Consider the following 19,172-nt stretch of genomic DNA (forward strand, 5'->3'; position numbering starts at 1 on the left):
GGCTTAAAAAGCAAAGGCCCAGTTATTTATAGACTGTCTCTTTCTCTGACTTTACATACCAAATCCCCACGTGCGTCTCCTATTGAGGGATCTTTTTACAGCCGATATTAAGTTTGGCTCACAAAGTGCTGCTTGCTTCCTGGATACTTACGGGTAATCCCAGTGGCCCTCTGTCTCCTTTTTCACCCTGGGCACCCTTCTCTCCTTTCACTCCATCAATCCCTGCTTCCCCCTAAAGGAAGGATGGAGCAGAAAATAAACCACCATAACAGCACTTATATAACAAACATTCCTTCCTTCAGACAGTGCTGCATAGCAGAGGGAATACAAGAGGCAGCAGAGTAGGGCTTTACCCCAATTCTCAGCATAATTTGAAGAAAATCACTGTCATTCAAATTATCCTTGAGTGAGCACTTGTTTTAACTCAGTGACAATAAGGGGAGACTCAGGCCCTGTGGGTAAAGATGTTCAGAGGAGAACTGAGCTCACTCCGGTGCTGCTCTCCCTGCTGTTGTTGCTGTATATATATTTTTATATAAATATAAATAACCAGAAGTTATCTGTTACAGTGGGTTTACATTTTTAAGATGTGGATCCACTGGAAGTGAATGACAGGTGTCTATAAACCTTGAAGAAGAATCAGACAGAATTAATTTTTGGAAATACTTTTGTAAATGCTAAGGTATCAGTTCCAACATTTCAGAAAAAAAAATTAGCCTTCTTTTCCTAGCTGTGTTTTTAAAATTCTGTATTAAGAACTATAAAGCAACATTAAACAAAATACTCCTTTTTCTTAAATTCAAAGTGTAACCCAAAGCCTTTTTCCTCCTCATTCCTGTTCATAAGGCTTTCTAAAACATATCCATCCCTTTTAGTGCCCAAACAATGCTGGTGGCCAAATACTAGGGATAAGCAGAAGAATTAAGATGCTTTGCACATGTTCCAATCTTTGCCCAGAGCATCACCAGAAAGATGCAGCTCTCCTTGAACATTTCCACTCCACTTTTTTTTGTGCAGGAGCTGTTTTACAGCAGGCAAGTCAATGGTGCAGGCTGAGCATTTAGATGGACATTAGAAAGATTCTCACCACCAAGGACAGTGGAGTTCTTGAGTGCTTTACAGCAGAATGTACAGGGCAATTTTAAGACTGATTTTTTTAGCTAGAGCTCAGTTCCTTAAGACTGTGGCAGACTATTCATCCCACTGTATGGGGATGAATGGAGATCTGTCTCCACCCTCCAGACAAAGATTTCAACTGTGTTCTCATGGGCAGAATTCCACAGAGCAGTGAATTCCCACTTCTCTGGGTGAAAACTGGAGGGAATGACCATTTTTTGAGTCCTAAAATGAGAGCTGCTAATCCATTTCCTTCAAGAAAATATCCAGAAGGATTTACCCTCCTACCAAGATGGAAGAAAATTAACACCTGAACACTAGGAAGTTGTTACTAAAGGCAAGTCTAGCACCTGGACAACTTCTGTTACATTTCAGTGTGTAATATTTTGTACCCTTACCTTGGGTCCGGGAACGCCCTGAAGACCCTGTATTTGGGATGAGAGACAAGACATAAGGAATGCTTCAGGATGGGCTTTAAACTCCAGGTATGCCAGTTAGGGGTGCAGTACAAAGGTTTCACTTTCTGGGGCACGAACCCTCAGCCCAAAGGCCTCTTTATTTGGGTCATGGGCACTTCATGTGCTGTTCTCATCTCCAGCGAGGAGCCTCTTGCCAAGCACACCCTGGCAGGGGGCCAGGTGTGCTATTAAGACAATTTCTGCAGTTGATCCCTTTAATCCCATCCATCCCATCTCGCCACTGTCTTCCCTTTCATCTCAGACTCACATAAAACCTTCTTTCTTTGACCTCCCAGCCCACTGCAGCTCTGACCTACCCTGGGGGTGGGTTTGGAAGTGATACTAAGCATGTTCCCATTTCAACACTGCAGTGGCTCTGGCTGTCTTCTCCATACAGAATCCTCCCCAGCCACTGCCTGCTCTAACCCCATTCCCAGTGCCTTGCTCCTCAGGTGAATCACTGAACACTTACTGGAGGTCCTGGAGGGCCTTGGGGTCCGGGGGGCCCAGATATCTGGAAAGCAAGGCAAGAGGAGTCACGGTCAATGTGCTGCCCTCAGAGGCAAAGTGGGGCTGCTCAGAGGGGAGACAGGACACAGAGTGCAGAAGAGCTCCTCTACTCCCCAAAGGACTGTGCTAGGAAGCAGCAGCAAACCAGGACTCAGTGCCTTGGAAGCAGCAGCAGGACTCAGGGGAGGGTCATGCAAAAGTTGCTGATATTTAAGAGGAGGGAAAGCAGTGAGGGTTTTTCCAAAGAAAGGTCCACTTCCACTATTCTACCACCATTCCTACAAGGAGGCATAGGGTCAAAGAGTAAAAGATAGGAAAGAAGGTGTCTGGCTCCTCATGTGCCCATAGCCTGTGGGACTCCTTGCTGCAGGGCACTCCAAAGCTAGAGGTGAGCTTTGAGGGGAGAACAGGCAAATTCAAGAACACCAAAATATTTCTGGGTAAAAAAAAATAAATAAATGAAAATACATGTGTGTATATATACACATGCAAATAATTGCCAAGAAATCAATTTAATGCAAATGCTGAGGAAAGTATTTGTTATGCTTTCCAAGATCTGTTCTTCCCTAGGCATTCCTTGTTGATGGGTGGTTGTGAGACAGATTGTTCTTGTGTCAGGGAAAGGAGGGCGGGCATCAGGAGCCAGAGGTGGCCGATGACCCAGCCCCACAGCATGAGGCTTGCAGTATTCAGCAAAGGAGTGTCACCAGAGGGGGATGTGCCAGTTTCCAGCAGCACTGCTGCCAAATCATCCCCCCCACTGCTCAGATCATGAAGGAACACGGGAACAGTAACCTACCGATTCTCCAGGATCTCCTTTGTCTCCAGGCTCACCCTTCTCTCCCTGCACACAACAGCAGACCCTGTCACCACCAGCTGTGCTCTGGAGTCTCCCTCCACTGAGGCTGCCTGTGAACCACCCATGTGCTGGCAAGCAGCAGCTCCCCCAGGAGAAGTGGGAACAGACCATGTGTTTCACATTCCCTGGCTGCTGCTGGAGGCCTGGAGGACATTCTGTGACACCTAACAAAGGCTCTGAGGCTCCCAGGATACTCAGCACTTTGGGAAATGAGCCCTCGTGTGCTGTTCTATGCTATTTTCTCTTTACCAAGCAGGAAAGAGCAGCCTTTTCTTTTCCATTCTTACTGTCAGTCCTGGAAGTCCAATGGGCCCTGGCAATCCTGATGGTCCTGGCATCCCTTGGTCACCTTGTTCGCCTTTCTCTCCAGTGGGGCCATCTAGACCCTATAGATCAAGAAAGATTTGTGGAGTTTTGTACAACTAAGTCAGGCAGACATATAAGATATCAGTGTAAGAGCCAAGACTGGCTCTGGTCATCCCAAGAGCACACTGAAAACCCTGGACATCCACCAGGTAGCCAGGGAAATGCAGACTTCACCAGTATTGAAAGTGGAGGGGCAAATGGCTGAATATCCTCCTGTCACTGTGGGTGTACCAGTCCCCACAGTGGGGATGGGTACTGCTTTCCTGCCTCCAAGTCCTGCTCAGGGTTATGCAGTTTGCTGGAGTCCATGCTAGGAATCACTGCCCACAGCCAGCTGTTGACACAGCAGGAGTTTCATCCTGATAATCCCATAGAGAGGCAGAAGTCATGGCATAACCCGCCCTGAGCAGTGTTGGGGACACAGAAGCTGTGACAGACTGAAGCTGGGAGGCTGGGAACTCTGACCCAGTTAGTGGCTGGGTTGTGAGGGGCTAGCCCATGCAGCTGCCCTCCCAGGAGGGGATGTGCTGCTGCCTCAGCCTCCTGGCTCACAGTCACACCTGCTGGCTTCCAGCAGTGTTTCTATGCCAGCACGACACCAGGCAGGCAAGCTGAGGAAGGGACCTGGGACAGACACTCTAGCAAGAGGACGTGTGCCAGGAAGCCAGGATCTCCCATATTGTGACACTTCACCCACCTTGCAGGGGCTCTGAGGCATCCAAGGAGTGCTGGGGCCCCATAAGCTGGGCAGCCACCAGTACTGGGAGAGGTTTGGATTTACTCACCGGTGAGCCCGCTTGTCCTGGCTCTCCCTTATCGCCCTTTTCTCCTCTGACCCCAGCAGGGCCTGGCTCTCCCTTTATTCCAGGGGGTCCATCCTTTCCTGGCAGTCCATGAGGGCCAGGGGGGCCCATTTCTCCAGGTTTGCCACGTGGTCCCTAAATGAAATTCACAGCACATGGAGTGAAACATTTACAGAGCAAGGCTACTCCTGCCTGGCCCAGAGCCTCTTGCACTGCTCATCCTTTCCCTCCCACCTATGCCTTCTGGAGACAGGACACAGTAGTGCTGCCATGACAAAAGTTAGGACACTGACAAACCACTAATGCTCCTTTTTTGTGAAGCAAAATACTTTCTCCCCTCATGGGAAAAGCAACTCAGTGACAGAGATGACTCCAGGTAAGACCTCTGCAGGGAAGAGCATCGTGCCTTACCTTTTCTCCATCGTGGCCTGGAGGACCTGGCAAGCCAATTTCACCCTGAAACACAGATTTGTTACTTTGGCAGTTTGAAAGCAGCTATTCTGACTGCTTCTGTGGGGCACTGTGATGAAAAAGGGCAGGCATTGCAGAAATATTCACAGGGAAAAAGAAAATTAAAAATCCAGGGTTTTTTCCCCATAATCACCAAAAATAAAGCATGGAACCCCCCTGGGTTTTTCTGCTGCTATGGAATCTTTTTTAAAAAAAGAACCCAAAAAACCACAGAAACCCCTGTTGAAGCATTACATTATGTGACTGCCTGAGAATTTTCCCAATCTTGTTGATCCTGACTGCCAGTTGACAGCCCCAGTGCAGTCATGTAGTCCCCAGCCAACACAATCCCACAGTTTGGTTCCCACAAGCTGTTCCTGAAGGGGAGGGCAAGTAGAAAGCATCCTTCATCTTTCAGATTAGGCATTATCATTGTGGGAAAAGAGATTTTCAGGATATTGTGAGTGAGGAGGAGTGGCAGAGGACAGCAGGACAGTCTGAAAGTGCTGTACAGGAAATACAGGAGCACTGGGAAGAGTTGTGGGTGGGAATTCTGCCTGGGCAGATTTCCATGAAGTCTGCAAGTGCTGGACTGAGACAATACCTTCTGTCCTGGTGGCCCTGGAGGTCCAGCCACACCTGGACGTCCTGGGGGTCCCTAGGTAAAGAAAAAAAATTATTTTCATATTATCATCAAGAGGGTTTGTATTTTTGTGCTTTGAAACCAATATTCCAAGGGATTTCTAAACTTATAATTTGTTGGGAAGATGAGTTGCTCTTCCCTGATCCTCCTGAGCACTCCCTGTTCTGAGCAGTATGTATGACCTCTTAAAGCAGAGAGATGAAAGTCCTGATTAGAATTCAAGTGCCAAGATCAGCAGACAAGATGAGCTCTTCTTTCAGCTGTCAGCTGCCCCAGCTTTAGCTCCCAATGGCAAAGGCCAAGTGTTTTAGCTGCACCTAAATTGTCAGGCCATCTGCTTAGGATGGACATATGGCTACTTGTGTAAAACCCCACAGCACAGACAGGAACTCACCATCAAGGCCAACGTTCGTATTTCCTAGGAAAAAAGAGTGAAAAAAAATTTGAAATTAAAAAAGAAAACAGCCATTAGAAAATTAAGCTTTTTCCTGGAGTTTGCTTGTTCTCCACTAATGTAACGCTGGTCCAAATGAATAAGGAGCTTACAAAATTTACAAGAGGTGAAAAAAACCAAAAACCCAAACTAAAAACTCAGATTAAGCAGATCTACACTGTTCCCTTGTCTGTATCCCTTGCGAAATAGTAAAGCATCCAGCAGTCACCTCACAGGACAGGAGGGCAGCTGCTCACCTGGAGAGCTTCACTGATGTTCCCATCATAGTCCATCATTTCATCCTTCCCAGGCTCTCCTTTGGGGCCCTGTAAAATACCAGGTTTTCAGCCAGGGGCTGGGACTGCCCTTCCCTCAGGGTGCTCAGAGCTGTGGTTCACTCTGAAAAGGGGAGCTCAGAGGCACCCATTCCATGAGAGTCCAGTTTTTCATTTATTAAAGAATGCCTCTGCAGTGCACAAGATTCTACAGAATTGCAGCCAGCCCAGCTCAGACCACCATGTCACAGCCATCAAAGCTGTCAGTCTGGGAAGAGGTGAAGTTGAGGCCAGAATCCAGGAACTGGATTGTTTGACCAATTGTCAGATGTGGGCATGCACCCACCCTCTTGCTGCCCTTTTCTGGCAGGTCAAGGGCCTGAGTCCAGACTGGGATGTCCAAACCCACCTCCTCCTATGAATGAGCCACCCTGAGATGGCCCAGGAGAATTTTTTCCTCTGAAGTAGGGGTGAGGGTACAGAGTGGAGAAACAGCCACTGCCCATCTATGAGCACTTTTAGTGACAGCAAGCCCCAGTCAGTGTGGTCCCACTGTCCTTATACCCCCTGAAGGGCCAAAACTCTGTCAGTGAAGGAACACCTACCCTGGGGCCCATGGGTCCTTGGTCTCCTGGTGAACCACGTTCCCCCTGAAACAGCAAGATCACAGTTTTAGCAAAGCCTGTTCCTTCACTTGCTTGAACTCCAGGAATCATGCTCTGCTGCTTCTCTGAAACAGACTGGGCTAGACAGCTTGATTTGAAAGTCTCCTTTTCAGCTAAGTTTTGTACACACAGAAACAAATCTGCAGCTACTGAACCTCGGCACCCAGAGCTGGGTTGTGCAAAAGCACTCCGTACCTTTTCTCCCTGTGATCCTGCAGCACCAGGCTGACCAATGTCACCAGCTTCTCCCTGACAGGAAAAGAAAGGGAAAGGGGAGGGTTTGTGTTGTGTTCAGAGGGTGCAGCTTCGCTGCTGGCTTCGCATTTCCAGGAGGAAGAACTGCAGAACTGCAACAGAACAGCCAAGCACCTCTCCTGTGCCCCCTTCTCCTCAGGTAGCCCAAATCCCCTGCCATGACTGCCCACCAGGTACCCTTCTGCTCCACCCAGTGCAGAGACAGTGTTCAGACTGGCTTCTCACAGAGCCACAAGAAAGGCATTTTCCTTCCAAACACAGTTCACAAACTCTCTCACCTGTAGCATACAGAACAACAGTACTAAAACACCTGATATCCCTGCAGCAGGTACTCAGAGGTGGGCACAGATGAATACAACCTTTGCCCCTTCCTACACACCTTGTGCTGGGCACAGTGCCTCACAACACACAACTCTGTGAAGGAAGACTCACTCACCTTTGGTCCAGGGGGTCCAGGCAGACCTGGAGGGCCAGGTTCTCCTTTAGCTCCCACCAAGGCATTCTCAGCAATTCCCTTCTCTCCCTGTTTGCAAAGAACAAGCCACATGTCTCAGTTCAGACTCTGCACCTCTGTAATTTCATTTGCCAAAATACTGGCTTAGAGAGGCACTGCCAAGACAAGGTCCAGCAGCTGAACTCTTGATAGCCCAGAGAGGCAGCAGCTGGCCAGGAACCAGGACAGTATGGTCCAGCCTGAGGGTCCCTGTGGAGCCCTGCCAGCAGCCACAGCCATGCTCATCCCTTTGGCTGCACAGGGCTGCCTGTGTACAGGCCTCATCCCCCCTGTGCTCTTCTATTGCTGAAACTGAGCTGACTAAACCACCTGATGATGGCTTCTTTGGGAATGTCTCCCTCTGGAGCTGTAGTCACCAGCCACTCAGCTGACTCACCGTGTCCTTTGCACTGGGCAGATAATAAGGCAGTAACAGGAAAGCTTTGCCATTACAGCCTCATCCCTTCCTGACATGGCCACTGGCATTCACTGGAAGTCTGATTTGAAAAGTGTGATTTCTATCTGAAAATCTCAGAGCACAGAGGAAAAGCCAGTTTCAGGGTTTAGAAGCCCATCTCTCATCATCCATGGATCCTGGAGCAGGAGAAGGCTGAAATGCCATGTTACATCAAGGCCATGCTTTTAGAGGGGAACTAATGGAACACAATTCCACGGTCCTGCTTCCAGGACCACAACTTCCCCTTCACTGCATGAAGGCATGCAATTCCTACAAAAAGGCATCTTTTGTGTGCCTCCCTCACATCCCTGTGTGAGGATGACATTCAGCTGAGCAGTGCAGAACACACTGCCACAGTCAGCTAAGAATACGTGAATACCAGTAAGAATGTGTGTGCACAGCAGGGAAGGAGGACAAGGGGTGACAGTGGCCCCACAAAAAAAAAAAAAAAAAAAAAAAAAAAGAAATTCAGACTTTCAGGAAAGAGACAAACCTTTGGGCCAGGGAGTCCAGGAAGCCCAGGGTCACCAGCTCTTCCCTTCTCACCCTGTTGGTAAAACAGACATGGTCATGGTCAAGGCTGACTCTGCAGGCTCTCCATCCTGGAGGAGCAGCAAAACCATGAGCAGCTCCCGGTTTCACACCCTCTTTGCCTTCCCTATGGATTTTATTTTGAGCACAGACAAGGCATCCTCCTTGAGCAGTACCAGCTCAAGACATTACATGTTTCTGCCCATCCTTCTGACACATCACTGCCATTTCTCTCCAAAGGAAGGTCAGTGGGAAAGGGATCCAGGGTCCCCCCGTGCATCTTCCTTATCCCTCTGGTCTGCTAAACACTTTTCCCTGTCAATTCTTCTGCACAGGCTTTCCCTTATCCATATGCCCACAGAAGCTGTTGCCCAGGGCAAATTTTAGTTGGAGTGCAGAACTTTCTCCATGCCTGCTCCTCTTCCCTGGCTCCAAATCTCAGACTCATCATGCTCTCAAAAAAAAACCCCAAGCAGTGCAGCATCTCAGCTGGCAGCCAAGCTCTGGGACACACACTGGTCATGTAGGCAGTGAAGACAGGAGTGGCAAAAATGGCAAAGGCAGCAGCTGATGGTGTAAGATGATGCCTGGAGAGCTGCAGGCTGAGCTGTGTGAGGCACCACGGAGGATGCCACAGGCAATGAGCAATGGAGAGCATCCAGCGCTCCCTTGGTGAAGTGGCTTTGCTCAGTTCACCATGCCACCTGGGCCAGATTTTGAATATTGGAGCTCAATTACTGATCTTTATGTTGAAGTTAAGTTCTCTTCAGACCAATCCAGACACAGTGTCCTGTTTGGGAGTCTGCATTTTGCCAGGACAGAGAGAGAGATTGGAGGTTTCTGTTACCCTGAAGAGATGTTTCAAATGCCTCACCAGGGAAAGGTGTGTTTTTAGACACCATCCCCACAGCTCCAAGACTCAGCAACTTGTACAGATTACACAGAGCAATCCAAACTCTCTTGCCCCCAGATGCTGCTGGCTTGCAGAGGCTGCTGCTGCTCCTGAGAGCTCAAGGGCACCCAGCTGACATGCAGGAGACTTGCATCAATGCTCCAGGAACAGACATGCACTGATGGTTCTCTGGAAAATAATCTACTAGCAGCAATCTTTTAGTCAGGCAAGTCATTTTAGAGTGCAGTGACCCCTTTCTCCGAGGTAATTTGGCTTCCAGCCACCTGTAAGCCCCCTTGCCTCCCCAGCTTTCTTTCCCTGCCAGAGCATGCACATTGCTAAATTAATGCTTCTTCCCCTGGAAAGAGGGAAAACATTTTCAGGACCTCATACCCAAGGAAAAGGTTTGACATTGGAGGTTTCTGTAGGAATATCATTGCTAATCCTACCCCAAGGCTCTGTGAATCCCTGATTGCACCTTGGTATCCCACTTTTCATTCAAGGACTGTTTTGAGTACACGTGTCCATAAGAGCCACTGAAAACATCCTGTGCTGCCAGAAGTAGGGTGCAAAGCAGTGGATTTCTTGAGGAAGGAGGTCAGATTACTGAATCCCTGTTTAGGGTGTTATTTCTGGAGTTGAGAGATGTGGCACTGTCCTTAATCGTTCCCGGGACAAGACTACATCCCAGGCATCTCATGCTGCCCTGCCTGCCACCAGCACCCCCCCTCCTCCTGCAAGCAAACACACTTCACCAAGGGGGCAAGAGCCAGCAAAGGACACATAATCCCCTGCAAGCAGGATAATGCAGCACACGGCAGCTCCCGCCCGCAGGGACACGGCGCAGCGCTGCCAGGACACCCAGCCCAAACACACAATGTCCTACCCGCTGCCCCCTCTTCCCTGGCAAACCTGGGGGGCCCATCCTCCCTGGCACTCCAGAATCTCCCTTGGTGGGGAAGAAAAGAGACAGAGAACGTGTCTGTTAGACGGCTGTCACGTGCTGTAACATAAGCCAGCGAGCCTCCAGCAAGAGGAGCCAGCTGCTCGGGGATGGAGAGGGATGGGGCACCTCGGGAACTCACACCAGTTCACGCTGCACTGAGACAGGGACAGCCCTCTGCAGGGATGTGGGAAGGCACAGAAGTACTGGGAGGCAGAAGGGGGACAAGGGAAGGGGCAGAGGGATCCTGTTTCCTAAGCGAAGTGTGCCCTGCTCTTGTGGAGCAGGGAAGAAAGGAGGAAGGTATTCCCATTGGCACAGGCTGAGTAGGAGGATGGAAATATTTGCAGCACGGTCCCTCTCTCACTCAGTATCACTGTATCCTACCACCATTTCACTTAGAGTGCAGGTGCCTTTAGGGCCTGGGTTTGGGCACTGGGAAACACACAGACATTCCTCAGCTCCCTCAGCTGCTCGGGGGGGGAAAAATACACAAACCAACCAGAAGTGCAGGCTCAGAGCAAAACTTTCTGAGAGTACCTTTTCTCCTGGAGTCCCAGGCTCGCCCTGGTGAGAGAGAGACAGGAAAACAGTGAGAGGTCACTCACCAGGAAGAGAGAGTACAAATCTTCCTAAAGCTATCAGACTGGGGAAAAGGGCACAAGAGCACTTCAGCTGTGTACTTTTGTGCCTGGAAATTCTTGTATCCTCGTTGCTGCTGTAAGAAACCACCAAACCTCAGACTCATGGCTTCCACAGAATGGAGTAACCACCTTGCAGTACTTGCAGATTTTTACCAGATACAAAGGAGCAGAGCAAGACAAGGCTCATGTGCTGGTACAAAGGAATTTGCTGCTCCTTGCCCTGTTTTCACAGAAGAGCAAGGCTGCAGGTGCAGCCGGGGGAGGCTGTGCTGATCCGAGCTCCCCAGCCTCGCCGCTGGGTACCAGGGGTGAGGCTGGAGGCAGGTCTGGTACCTCTGCCAAAGGCACGGCAGTTCTGATATTCCCCATCAGTGGGAGCTCTCTGACCATTTTCTAGCGCTCTCCCAGCTCCAGCCCGTGCCCAGCTCAAGGCACTGCAGTGCAAAACTAACCTTCATCCCTGCGGCAGCCATCCCTGGAGCGCCCTGGCAGAGAGAGGAAAGACAGCAACACCTTGTTAGAAATTAATCCAACATACATTTTTTTTAAAAACGAAACAGCATTGGTCAGGTGGAACTAAAAATGCAAAAATCCACATCTTTTCCTTTCCCCAAGTCAGAAGTAATGCTGTAACACCACACAGCACACGTCCTCATTCCCTGAGCAGCCGTGCACCTGTGGCAGTGGCTCTGGGTTCCAGACAGCTCTTCCAAAGGCAGGCACCGTGAGCACAACCCAACAAGACAGATTTCCACCCCCACCACCCCTGGTTTTAGTCCTGCAAGTGAAGCAAAGGCCAACAAGCAGAACAGTGTCAAATAACTGAGGAATGCAAAGACAGACCAAGGACCAAATCCCTGCTTCAAGGCTTGAGCCCAGACACCTCAGCTCGAGCATCCTGAGAAAGGCCAGCTCCTACCCCAGAGCCTTGGCCTGCTATTCCCCCTCAGTCACAGAAGACAAACCCTGCAGCAAAATGCTTCCAGGAGAGCTCTGAAGCCAGACACCTTAGGGGAAAAAAACAGACTTCCCAGCACAGCAATTCAGGTGTCATTCTGCAGCACAGAGCAAGCCATGGGACAGCACAGGCTGCCCTCACATCCAAGACAGGGCCCTGGGAGCCTCAGGAGCAGCTGCTCCCGCTGGGACTGTCACAATTCCCTCGACAGCACCGATGCAAAAAGCAGGTTGTCCCTGTCAACCATCCGCTCTGAAATCTCTGCATCCCCTGTGTTAGCATTAGTTAGGTCCTGGTTAGAAAAGGTCCAGTTAAAAAAGCAAATATGGGGGATAACTAAGGAGAGGGGAGGGAGTAAAGTGGTGTTAGAAATTGGGAAATATGGGGGGGTTGGGATGTAGCACATGAGGCAGTGAGGAGGACTGGGAGCCAAGTTCAAAGTGAAAAAAAGCTTGGAAAAGCTCAAACAAGGAGGAGTGGGGAGCCAGAGAGCAGCAGGATCATACCTCTCAGCTTTCTGAAACAGAAATCGGGGACAAAAGCTAAAAAACACAAGGACAGAAGATGGAGATCAGGGATTCTACGCAATAAATGGGGAGGAAAAAACATTCCAGATTGTCTCAGGGTCAGTAGGTTTTAGTGAACATGGGCTAGAGTCATGAAAGGGACATCATGCAGTGAATGGCTTTGGTTAGCCTCTGCAGAGCCTTGGGATGCCAGCTCCTCATTTTTCAGCCATCAAACAGCAGTGAACATAGATTGTGTTATTTTCTAGTATTTACCCTCAAACTGCAATCCACAGACATGCAGGGCTGCTCACACACACTGACCCTGATTCATTGCTGCATTAGTCCAGGTTCCCACTTCGGCAGCCCTGCTTATCCCAGCTGGGCTGACAGTGGTCACCTGTGAGCCCAATTTACAAAACACCAATTCCCTACCAAACATCAGCAACTGGTTGCTCTCACTGGCATAAAGCATTAAGATCCTGATGTTGCAAGTCAGCATCAGACTGGGCATGCCATTTGCTCTGTAAAACACTTCTTCCCCCACCACTGCCCTCATAAATTAGGCCCTGAGTCTTGCAGTTTAGAAGCATAAATCACTCAGCTGAGGACAGTCACTGACTCAGACACACACACAAATGCCTGTGCATCAGGGGCAGTCAGGTGAGATGGGGCAGACAAGCATCACTCCTCTGGTCACAAGGTACCTTAGAGCCATGTCTTCCTGGCAGCCCTGGAATGCCTCTCTCTCCCTGGAAGCAGAGCAAGACACACAGAGAAAGACAGCAAGAGACAGGAGATGAGTCCTCCCAGGCTCCATGAGCAGAGTCCAGAGGAGAGGTGATGAGGAGCCCTCCTGAGCGACGTGAGGCACTGTTTTCCCCACCCCACTGTCATCAAGCTGAGTGCCCTAGCTGGGGCCAGTTCCCACCTCTCAAGCCTTACAGCAGGACTGACCCCCCTGGAGTGACCCTGCTATCACATCCTATGTCACAGCGTGCTGTAGGGCACAGGGAGGCACTGGGCCTGCAGTGACTCTGGGATGAACAAACCTATTTGCAGACAGAGAATCCAAGGGTTGCCTTTTGCTCTTAGCCTGAATTTTGCCTGCTGATAACTGGAAAATGAAACATCTTCAGGTAACCTGCATGCTGCTGCTGTTGTTTTGTCCTGAGTGTTCAGTCCTTGTTTGGAAGGGCTATTTAGCAGGGACACACGTATATGCTTTTTTTAAAAAGAGTTTTTTGTAATTACAGCATCCTGTGAACTATATTCTGTAAAACACTTTCTAATATCATAATATACATGACCTACTGCAGGCACCTCCTGCCCTACATAGTCTACTTAACTACCCTATTTTCAGCTGCAAGAAAAGTAAAACAATAATTAGAAATACTTTGCACTGGAGAACATGGATATCTCTCTCTCCTTCCAACTATCCTCCCTGCCTTTTCTAAGTGAGACCCAGCAAGGATGCTCTCTGCTGGGAGACACCCACCCTGCTTGCAGATTTAGGAAGCATCAGGCTACACCTCTCCCCTTCAGCAGAAGCCTCACACTCTCCTCTACCTGGTGAGAGCAGCTCTATCCCTACTGGGTGCCAATGATGCCTCACGCTGCTCAGCTCATTAGCTGCCAATTAAAGCAGACACCCTTCCCTTTTGCTCTTTGCTGTGAGAGGCAAATTGTCAGGGGTTTGTTGAGAAAGGGTGTGGGCATTTCATGGCTCTTTCCTCAGAGCCTTATCCTATGGATCTTTCAGGAAAAAAAAAAGTAAGAAAAACATCAGTGAAGCTCAATGTGACAATCTGGGGGCACTGAGTCAAATGCTCATTTAAGTGGCCCAGGTGATCACATCACTGCCTAATGACCTTCATGAGACAGAGTTAGGTCCTTACATGATCAAAGTACAAATGGTGGCCATAGGAAAAAAAACAGCTGAGAGACAGTCTAGATTGTGCTACACCTGCCAGTGGGTGGGGAGAGGTGGTTAAAAGAACAAGGGGTCTGTGTGATACTAGGAAATCCTCTTCTGGCCAGAGATAATCTTCACTGCTAGCCAAAGCAGTGATATTCCATGTAAAACTGGCTACTACAGCTAACCTATGAATCATAGTGTTTGTTCAGGGTTCCTCAAGGCAAAGAGAAGGTAAATCTAGTCTAGGTAATTGGATCCAAAGTTGGAAGATTTAAAAGTCTCCCAGAGTCCCAATCAATCCTCCTAGGTGGGAGGACACCAGAAAGAAGCCATTTCCAAAGACAACAAATGCAAGCGCTGTTGGATGCTCGGGAGCTGCTGTTGGGTGAGGTCTGGCTGCTGATTTAAGAATGTGTCTGCACCTCCTTTACTACCCCTCTGAGCAAAAAGAAAGTCAAGAGAAAAGTGACCTTGACAGTAACAAATGACTGTTACTGTCAAGTAACATGAAGAGCTGGCTAGTCCTTGTACACGGGCATGAGCAAAGCCACTGTTCCACTGCTAGCAGTGAAACATGGGAGTTTAAGCAAGGACAAAACACAGCTTCTCCTTTCAGCCTTTTCTCCCTCCCAGGCCACACTCTGACTTCAGTCCTCCAGCTCAGCTTAATGGGAGACCTGCTGTCGAGAGAGCAGCAAACTCCAAGCCGTCGAAACACATCACTTGTGGGTGCAGTCCCACCTTCATTCTCACTGGCACAAACAGCAGCAATACCTCTGTGCTTGACAGAATTACCGTGATGTGGAGGTGGACACAGGGAACCTTTGGACCCTACATGCACTGCAGTATTTGTGAGGAGGCACTGTTTTCTTGTAGGAAGACAATCACTGCTGCTCTATTCAGCTCTGAACCCAGAGCCTACATTCCCAAAGAACATTTCCTTAAACTCCTTGGTAAGCTCTGAAGGGGCCTTTTCTCTCTTCAAACAGTAATCCAGATGGAAAAGATACAGAAAGTGTATGTGCTGCATGATAGATGAGCTGCATGCCACACACTAAATACTTGAAACGTACGTGTCACAGTTAATGCCTTTCCCAATATTACAGGACCGGTCTTTCCTCACAGGGTCTAAGATGTATGGCATGACACAGTGTGCTCTGGCTGCCATGAACACTTGCCAATGTTGTAATGTTTTAAGCACGGTCTGCATTGAGTAATATACTTTAAATATATGGGTACAGTAAATTTCAGTCAAATAGATAACATCTGGGCAGAGACCATATGAGCCTGTAAAAAGGGTCCAGAAACAGACAGAAAAGCTGGTGCCAAACCTCAGCCTGAATCGTGGAGTTTGAGTGGATTTGATGCGTCAGCTAACCAGATTTTATGAGGAAACCCCAACCTAGCCCATCAAATAGAGAGGAGTAACAAATCACCAGCAAGCTTCATAGTCAGAGAAATGCCTTTGGTAAGAATCGAATTCCACCGAGCGGATAAAGGCTGTGTTCATGGCCCGAGCTCGGAGTGCCTGTCTGTGGTTAATCACAGCACAGATGTGCACTCCATCAAATACCCCACAGAGCTGCCTTGGATCCAGCTTCCCCTTACAATCCATCAGCCCAAGGAGCAGCATCTCCCAGGTGATCTACAAAAAACGTATTTGTCGTGCCTACCTTTATGCCAGCATCCCCTTTTTCACCCTGCCCAACAAAAGAGAGAGAAAGGGGGGAAACAGAGAGGGACAGTGAATATAAAGGGAAACCAAGCAGGCAGTTCAATTACAACAAGAAGAAACAGAGAGAAAGTAGCCAAAAGAGGGGTGTGACAAATGCAACCCCAGCACTCCGGTTCTCCTTACAGCAACATGGTACCAGTCAAGCACTGGCTGCAGCCCTCCCTCCCACTTTAGGTCTTGGAGTGCATGCTGGAGGTTGTCCATTTCAAATGTATTTCTACATAAAGAGAGTGTAGAAACCATTAAAACATGTCATGGTCCAGAGCACCCTCATTTTCACAGCCCTGGTGCAACAGCCTATAAAGGCTGGGTTAGTTTTATTCTTTGATGGGGGATTGAGTGGGTCCTGGATCAGGGCAGCATGGAATCACCTTGGCCAACAATTGCCCAGATTCTTCATACAGGAGCAAGAGTTCCTGTCTACGTGGTTCATTCCAGGCTCTAGAGAACTGTCTCCAGTCCCTGGCCTTGGATAGCCCTTTTAGGACAGGCTTGTGCCACTCATCTGCCCCTACTGACTCGAGTTTAAGGGTTACCTTGGGGCCAGAGGCTCCAGGGAGGCCACGGGCACCGGGCAGGCCTGACTCGCCCACCTCACCCTGAGGAAGAGAAGAATTGAGAAAAAAGTGCAAGAAGCAAACACAGCAGCAGGAAAAGGAGCTGTGGGTTGCCAGAAAGGTCAGCAGAGGTGTTGAGAGTGACGTCACACACACACCAACCCACCCCTGGGTCTCTGGGAGAGGAGCACCACTGAGTGAATGAAATGTAAGGAGTGAAGGAAGTGGTCCCATATCCTACATCATATCTGAGTCAACAACTTCCCTCAACATTCAGCCTTCTCTTCCCTTCCCGTTAGGATTTGGTCCCCTACATTCATCCATTCCTTCCAGCTCTCCCACAGCAAGGTCACAGCCTTGCTCATCCTCCCAAGATCAGTGTGGGCTCTTTGCTCAGAAGTGAATTAGCCAGACAAGTTGTTTCATGTAAGAGGAGCTGCTAGGAGAGGCCCTCGCTGTGAGGTCGCTGCACACACAAAACAGGATGGGCTCCTAACGGAAAATCCGACGGTTCACTGGGAGAAGGGGCAATAAATTGTGTCTGTCTGCAGGAGTGGGCTGTGGTCTGCAGGGGCTATAATTTCCACTTCCTGACATAACAGAAAACTTCTCCGTTTATACAGAGCTAATTAAAAAGCTCTCAGGTCTTGCCATTTTGCTTGCAGAGCACCCATAAAGCAATGTGGAGATAACAGGGGACGCAGGGTTCCTTCCTGCTGGGAACATTCACCTTCCCCTTCTCCAGCTGACATCTCTTTAGCAGTATCTCTTCATTCCCTCTCTCCTGTTTGATCTTCCTTTGTGTCTTTCCCCTGTCTCTGTCTCTTCATTATGCCCTCCGGGCTTGACAACCCTGCTGTTAATCAGCTGCTGCTGAAGGCATTCGGGCATTGCCAGTTTCTGCCTTTTAACTCAGAGCAGGATTGACTCCCTCCTCCATCCCAGAGAGAGATTTGGCCCTTTCCAGCCTCCGGTACAGGTCTGGATGCACAGGAAATCATTTCAGCCTGGAAGTGGGTGTAGAGAGGCACACACACAGAGGGAGATATTTGTTCTGTAGCTGCTGCAGAGGTAAAGTCAACTCTGGGCCCAGGCTCTCTTTACACTGGTGACAGCAGGGAATCTGTGGGCCTGCTGCAAACCCAGCAGGAGCAGAGCTCCACAGGACGCTCCAGCATAGTCCATGGATTTTCAGCCATGATTCCACAAAGCATCAGTGCACTTAATGCATTTAACAACATTGGAGCTTCCCTCCTTACCTTTCTGCCAGGGTATCCCTGAATCCCAGTGTCTCCCTGCAAAAGGCAAAAAGACAAAAGAAAGTGAGGCTTGGCCTTAGAGGGACAAGTCTCTGCCCTTTTCCCTGGGGCATTGCTAGGATGGGAGAGCATTCCATGGGGAAAAACTGCCTTTTGCTCAGAGTGATTCCACTGAGCTCCTGTCTGTTCAGATCCACAGGTCAGCGTTACCCACACTGGGCTGAGCTCTGGTAGGAAAGCCCTGGTAGACAGACAATGTGTGTCAGCTCTGTGCCCAACACCATGGCTCCTATCTCCTCATCCTGGCTACATATCCCAGATAAAAACTAATTAGGTGGGGTGGCTGCAGCTGAAAAACAACAACCACCACCCCCTCCCTCGCACTTTGGCAAGTGAATAAATGGGAAACCGTGGCAGAGTCAACAATAGCATTGCAAAATCCATTTCTGAAGCACTGGGAAATGCTTTGAGAATGGAAGAAGCCAATAAAGCTGTGTGTGGCAAACAATTTTGCAAGATGGGCTGATGAGGCGTGCCTGGCTCAGTGGAGATGCAACTCAGACGTGTCGCCTGGACGAAACCCATGAGTCAGCACACGGGCCGGGCCCCAGGGGCAATGCTGAGCTGGGTTAGGAATATTTCTCAGCTATTTGATGTGACCTCTTTTACCCCTCCTCCATCCATCAAAATGGACACATCTGTCCTCATGAGAGTCCATCTCTGCTCATCATCTTTCTACACCTCTGAGTGAGGTGAGATGTCTCACCTTTGGTCCAGGAGGCCCAGGTAAGCCCTGTGGATGAAATCAAAACAGACACTGGGGTTGGAAAGTGCAGACATTACATGGACAGCAGGGTGATGGGGAAATGATGGCTGGTTTGATTTGAAACACTCCTTAGAGATTCACACTGGTGAGCTCAAACACCCCCAATCTATTCTTCATGGAGATATCTTAGTCCACATACCCAAATAAATTCATGCCAATAGTGCTCCATCCCCCTAGGTTTGTTATTGCTGAATTTGAAGACTAAAAAGCTGCTTGGCCTTATGCATTATGCTCCAGAATATTTTCTGTTTCTCTGGTTTGCTGGGGAACTTGTTCCCAGCCTGCTGCAGCTCTGGAGTAAATCAGGCATTTGCAGCTTCCTCTGGCAAGCTAAACAGAGAGAATATATTAACAAACAAACCACTTGTGTCTTTTAATGAGAAATAACTAAACAATTTACCTGATATGAACCATGAAGCATACCAGACATACGTGTGTGTAAATATAAATAAACAAAGTATCTATGCAGGAGCTGCCTGTGAGCAGGCAGGAAAGGAAAACTACTCTAGATAAAACTACTCAAGATAAAACTACTCTAGATATGCTCTGATGCTTATACCACTCTGTTGCCTGCTTTGGTAATTAAGGTGTTTAGCCATCCTGTCCTTAGCTCCTCAGAG

General features: G+C 49.0%; 1 protein-coding gene across 6 annotated transcripts in view; it reads right to left on the minus strand.

The window, feature by feature from the left end:
• COL13A1 (collagen type XIII alpha 1 chain) overlaps positions 1-19,172 on the minus strand; it is an 83,430-nt gene that overhangs the window by 14,214 nt on the left and 50,044 nt on the right. For 4 of the 6 annotated variants that reach the window (XM_033066750.1, XM_033066752.1, XM_042779543.1 and 1 more), the window contains 20 exons: positions 18,493-18,519; positions 17,727-17,762; positions 16,447-16,509; positions 15,849-15,875; positions 11,246-11,278; positions 10,690-10,716; positions 10,093-10,155; positions 8,277-8,330; positions 7,270-7,356; positions 6,774-6,827; positions 6,519-6,563; positions 5,896-5,964; positions 5,600-5,623; positions 5,167-5,220; positions 4,524-4,568; positions 4,095-4,247; positions 3,231-3,329; positions 2,047-2,088; positions 1,515-1,541; positions 152-232 (listed from right to left, as the gene is read on the minus strand). In XM_033066750.1, coding sequence (XP_032922641.1) covers positions 152-232; positions 1,515-1,541; positions 2,047-2,088; positions 3,231-3,329; positions 4,095-4,247; positions 4,524-4,568; positions 5,167-5,220; positions 5,600-5,623; positions 5,896-5,964; positions 6,519-6,563; positions 6,774-6,827; positions 7,270-7,356; positions 8,277-8,330; positions 10,093-10,155; positions 10,690-10,716; positions 11,246-11,278; positions 15,849-15,875; positions 16,447-16,509; positions 17,727-17,762; positions 18,493-18,519 — 1,110 coding nt within the window. The remainder of the gene's footprint in view (positions 1-151; positions 233-1,514; positions 1,542-2,046; positions 2,089-3,230; positions 3,330-4,094; positions 4,248-4,523; positions 4,569-5,166; positions 5,221-5,599; positions 5,624-5,895; positions 5,965-6,518; positions 6,564-6,773; positions 6,828-7,269; positions 7,357-8,276; positions 8,331-10,092; positions 10,156-10,689; positions 10,717-11,245; positions 11,279-15,848; positions 15,876-16,446; positions 16,510-17,726; positions 17,763-18,492; positions 18,520-19,172) is intronic. The other 2 variants (XM_033066753.1, XM_033066754.1) reach the window with 2 other exon arrangements.

Source organism: Catharus ustulatus, chromosome 8, assembly GCF_009819885.2.
Source record: "Catharus ustulatus isolate bCatUst1 chromosome 8, bCatUst1.pri.v2, whole genome shotgun sequence".
NCBI lineage: Eukaryota > Metazoa > Chordata > Aves > Passeriformes > Turdidae > Catharus > Catharus ustulatus.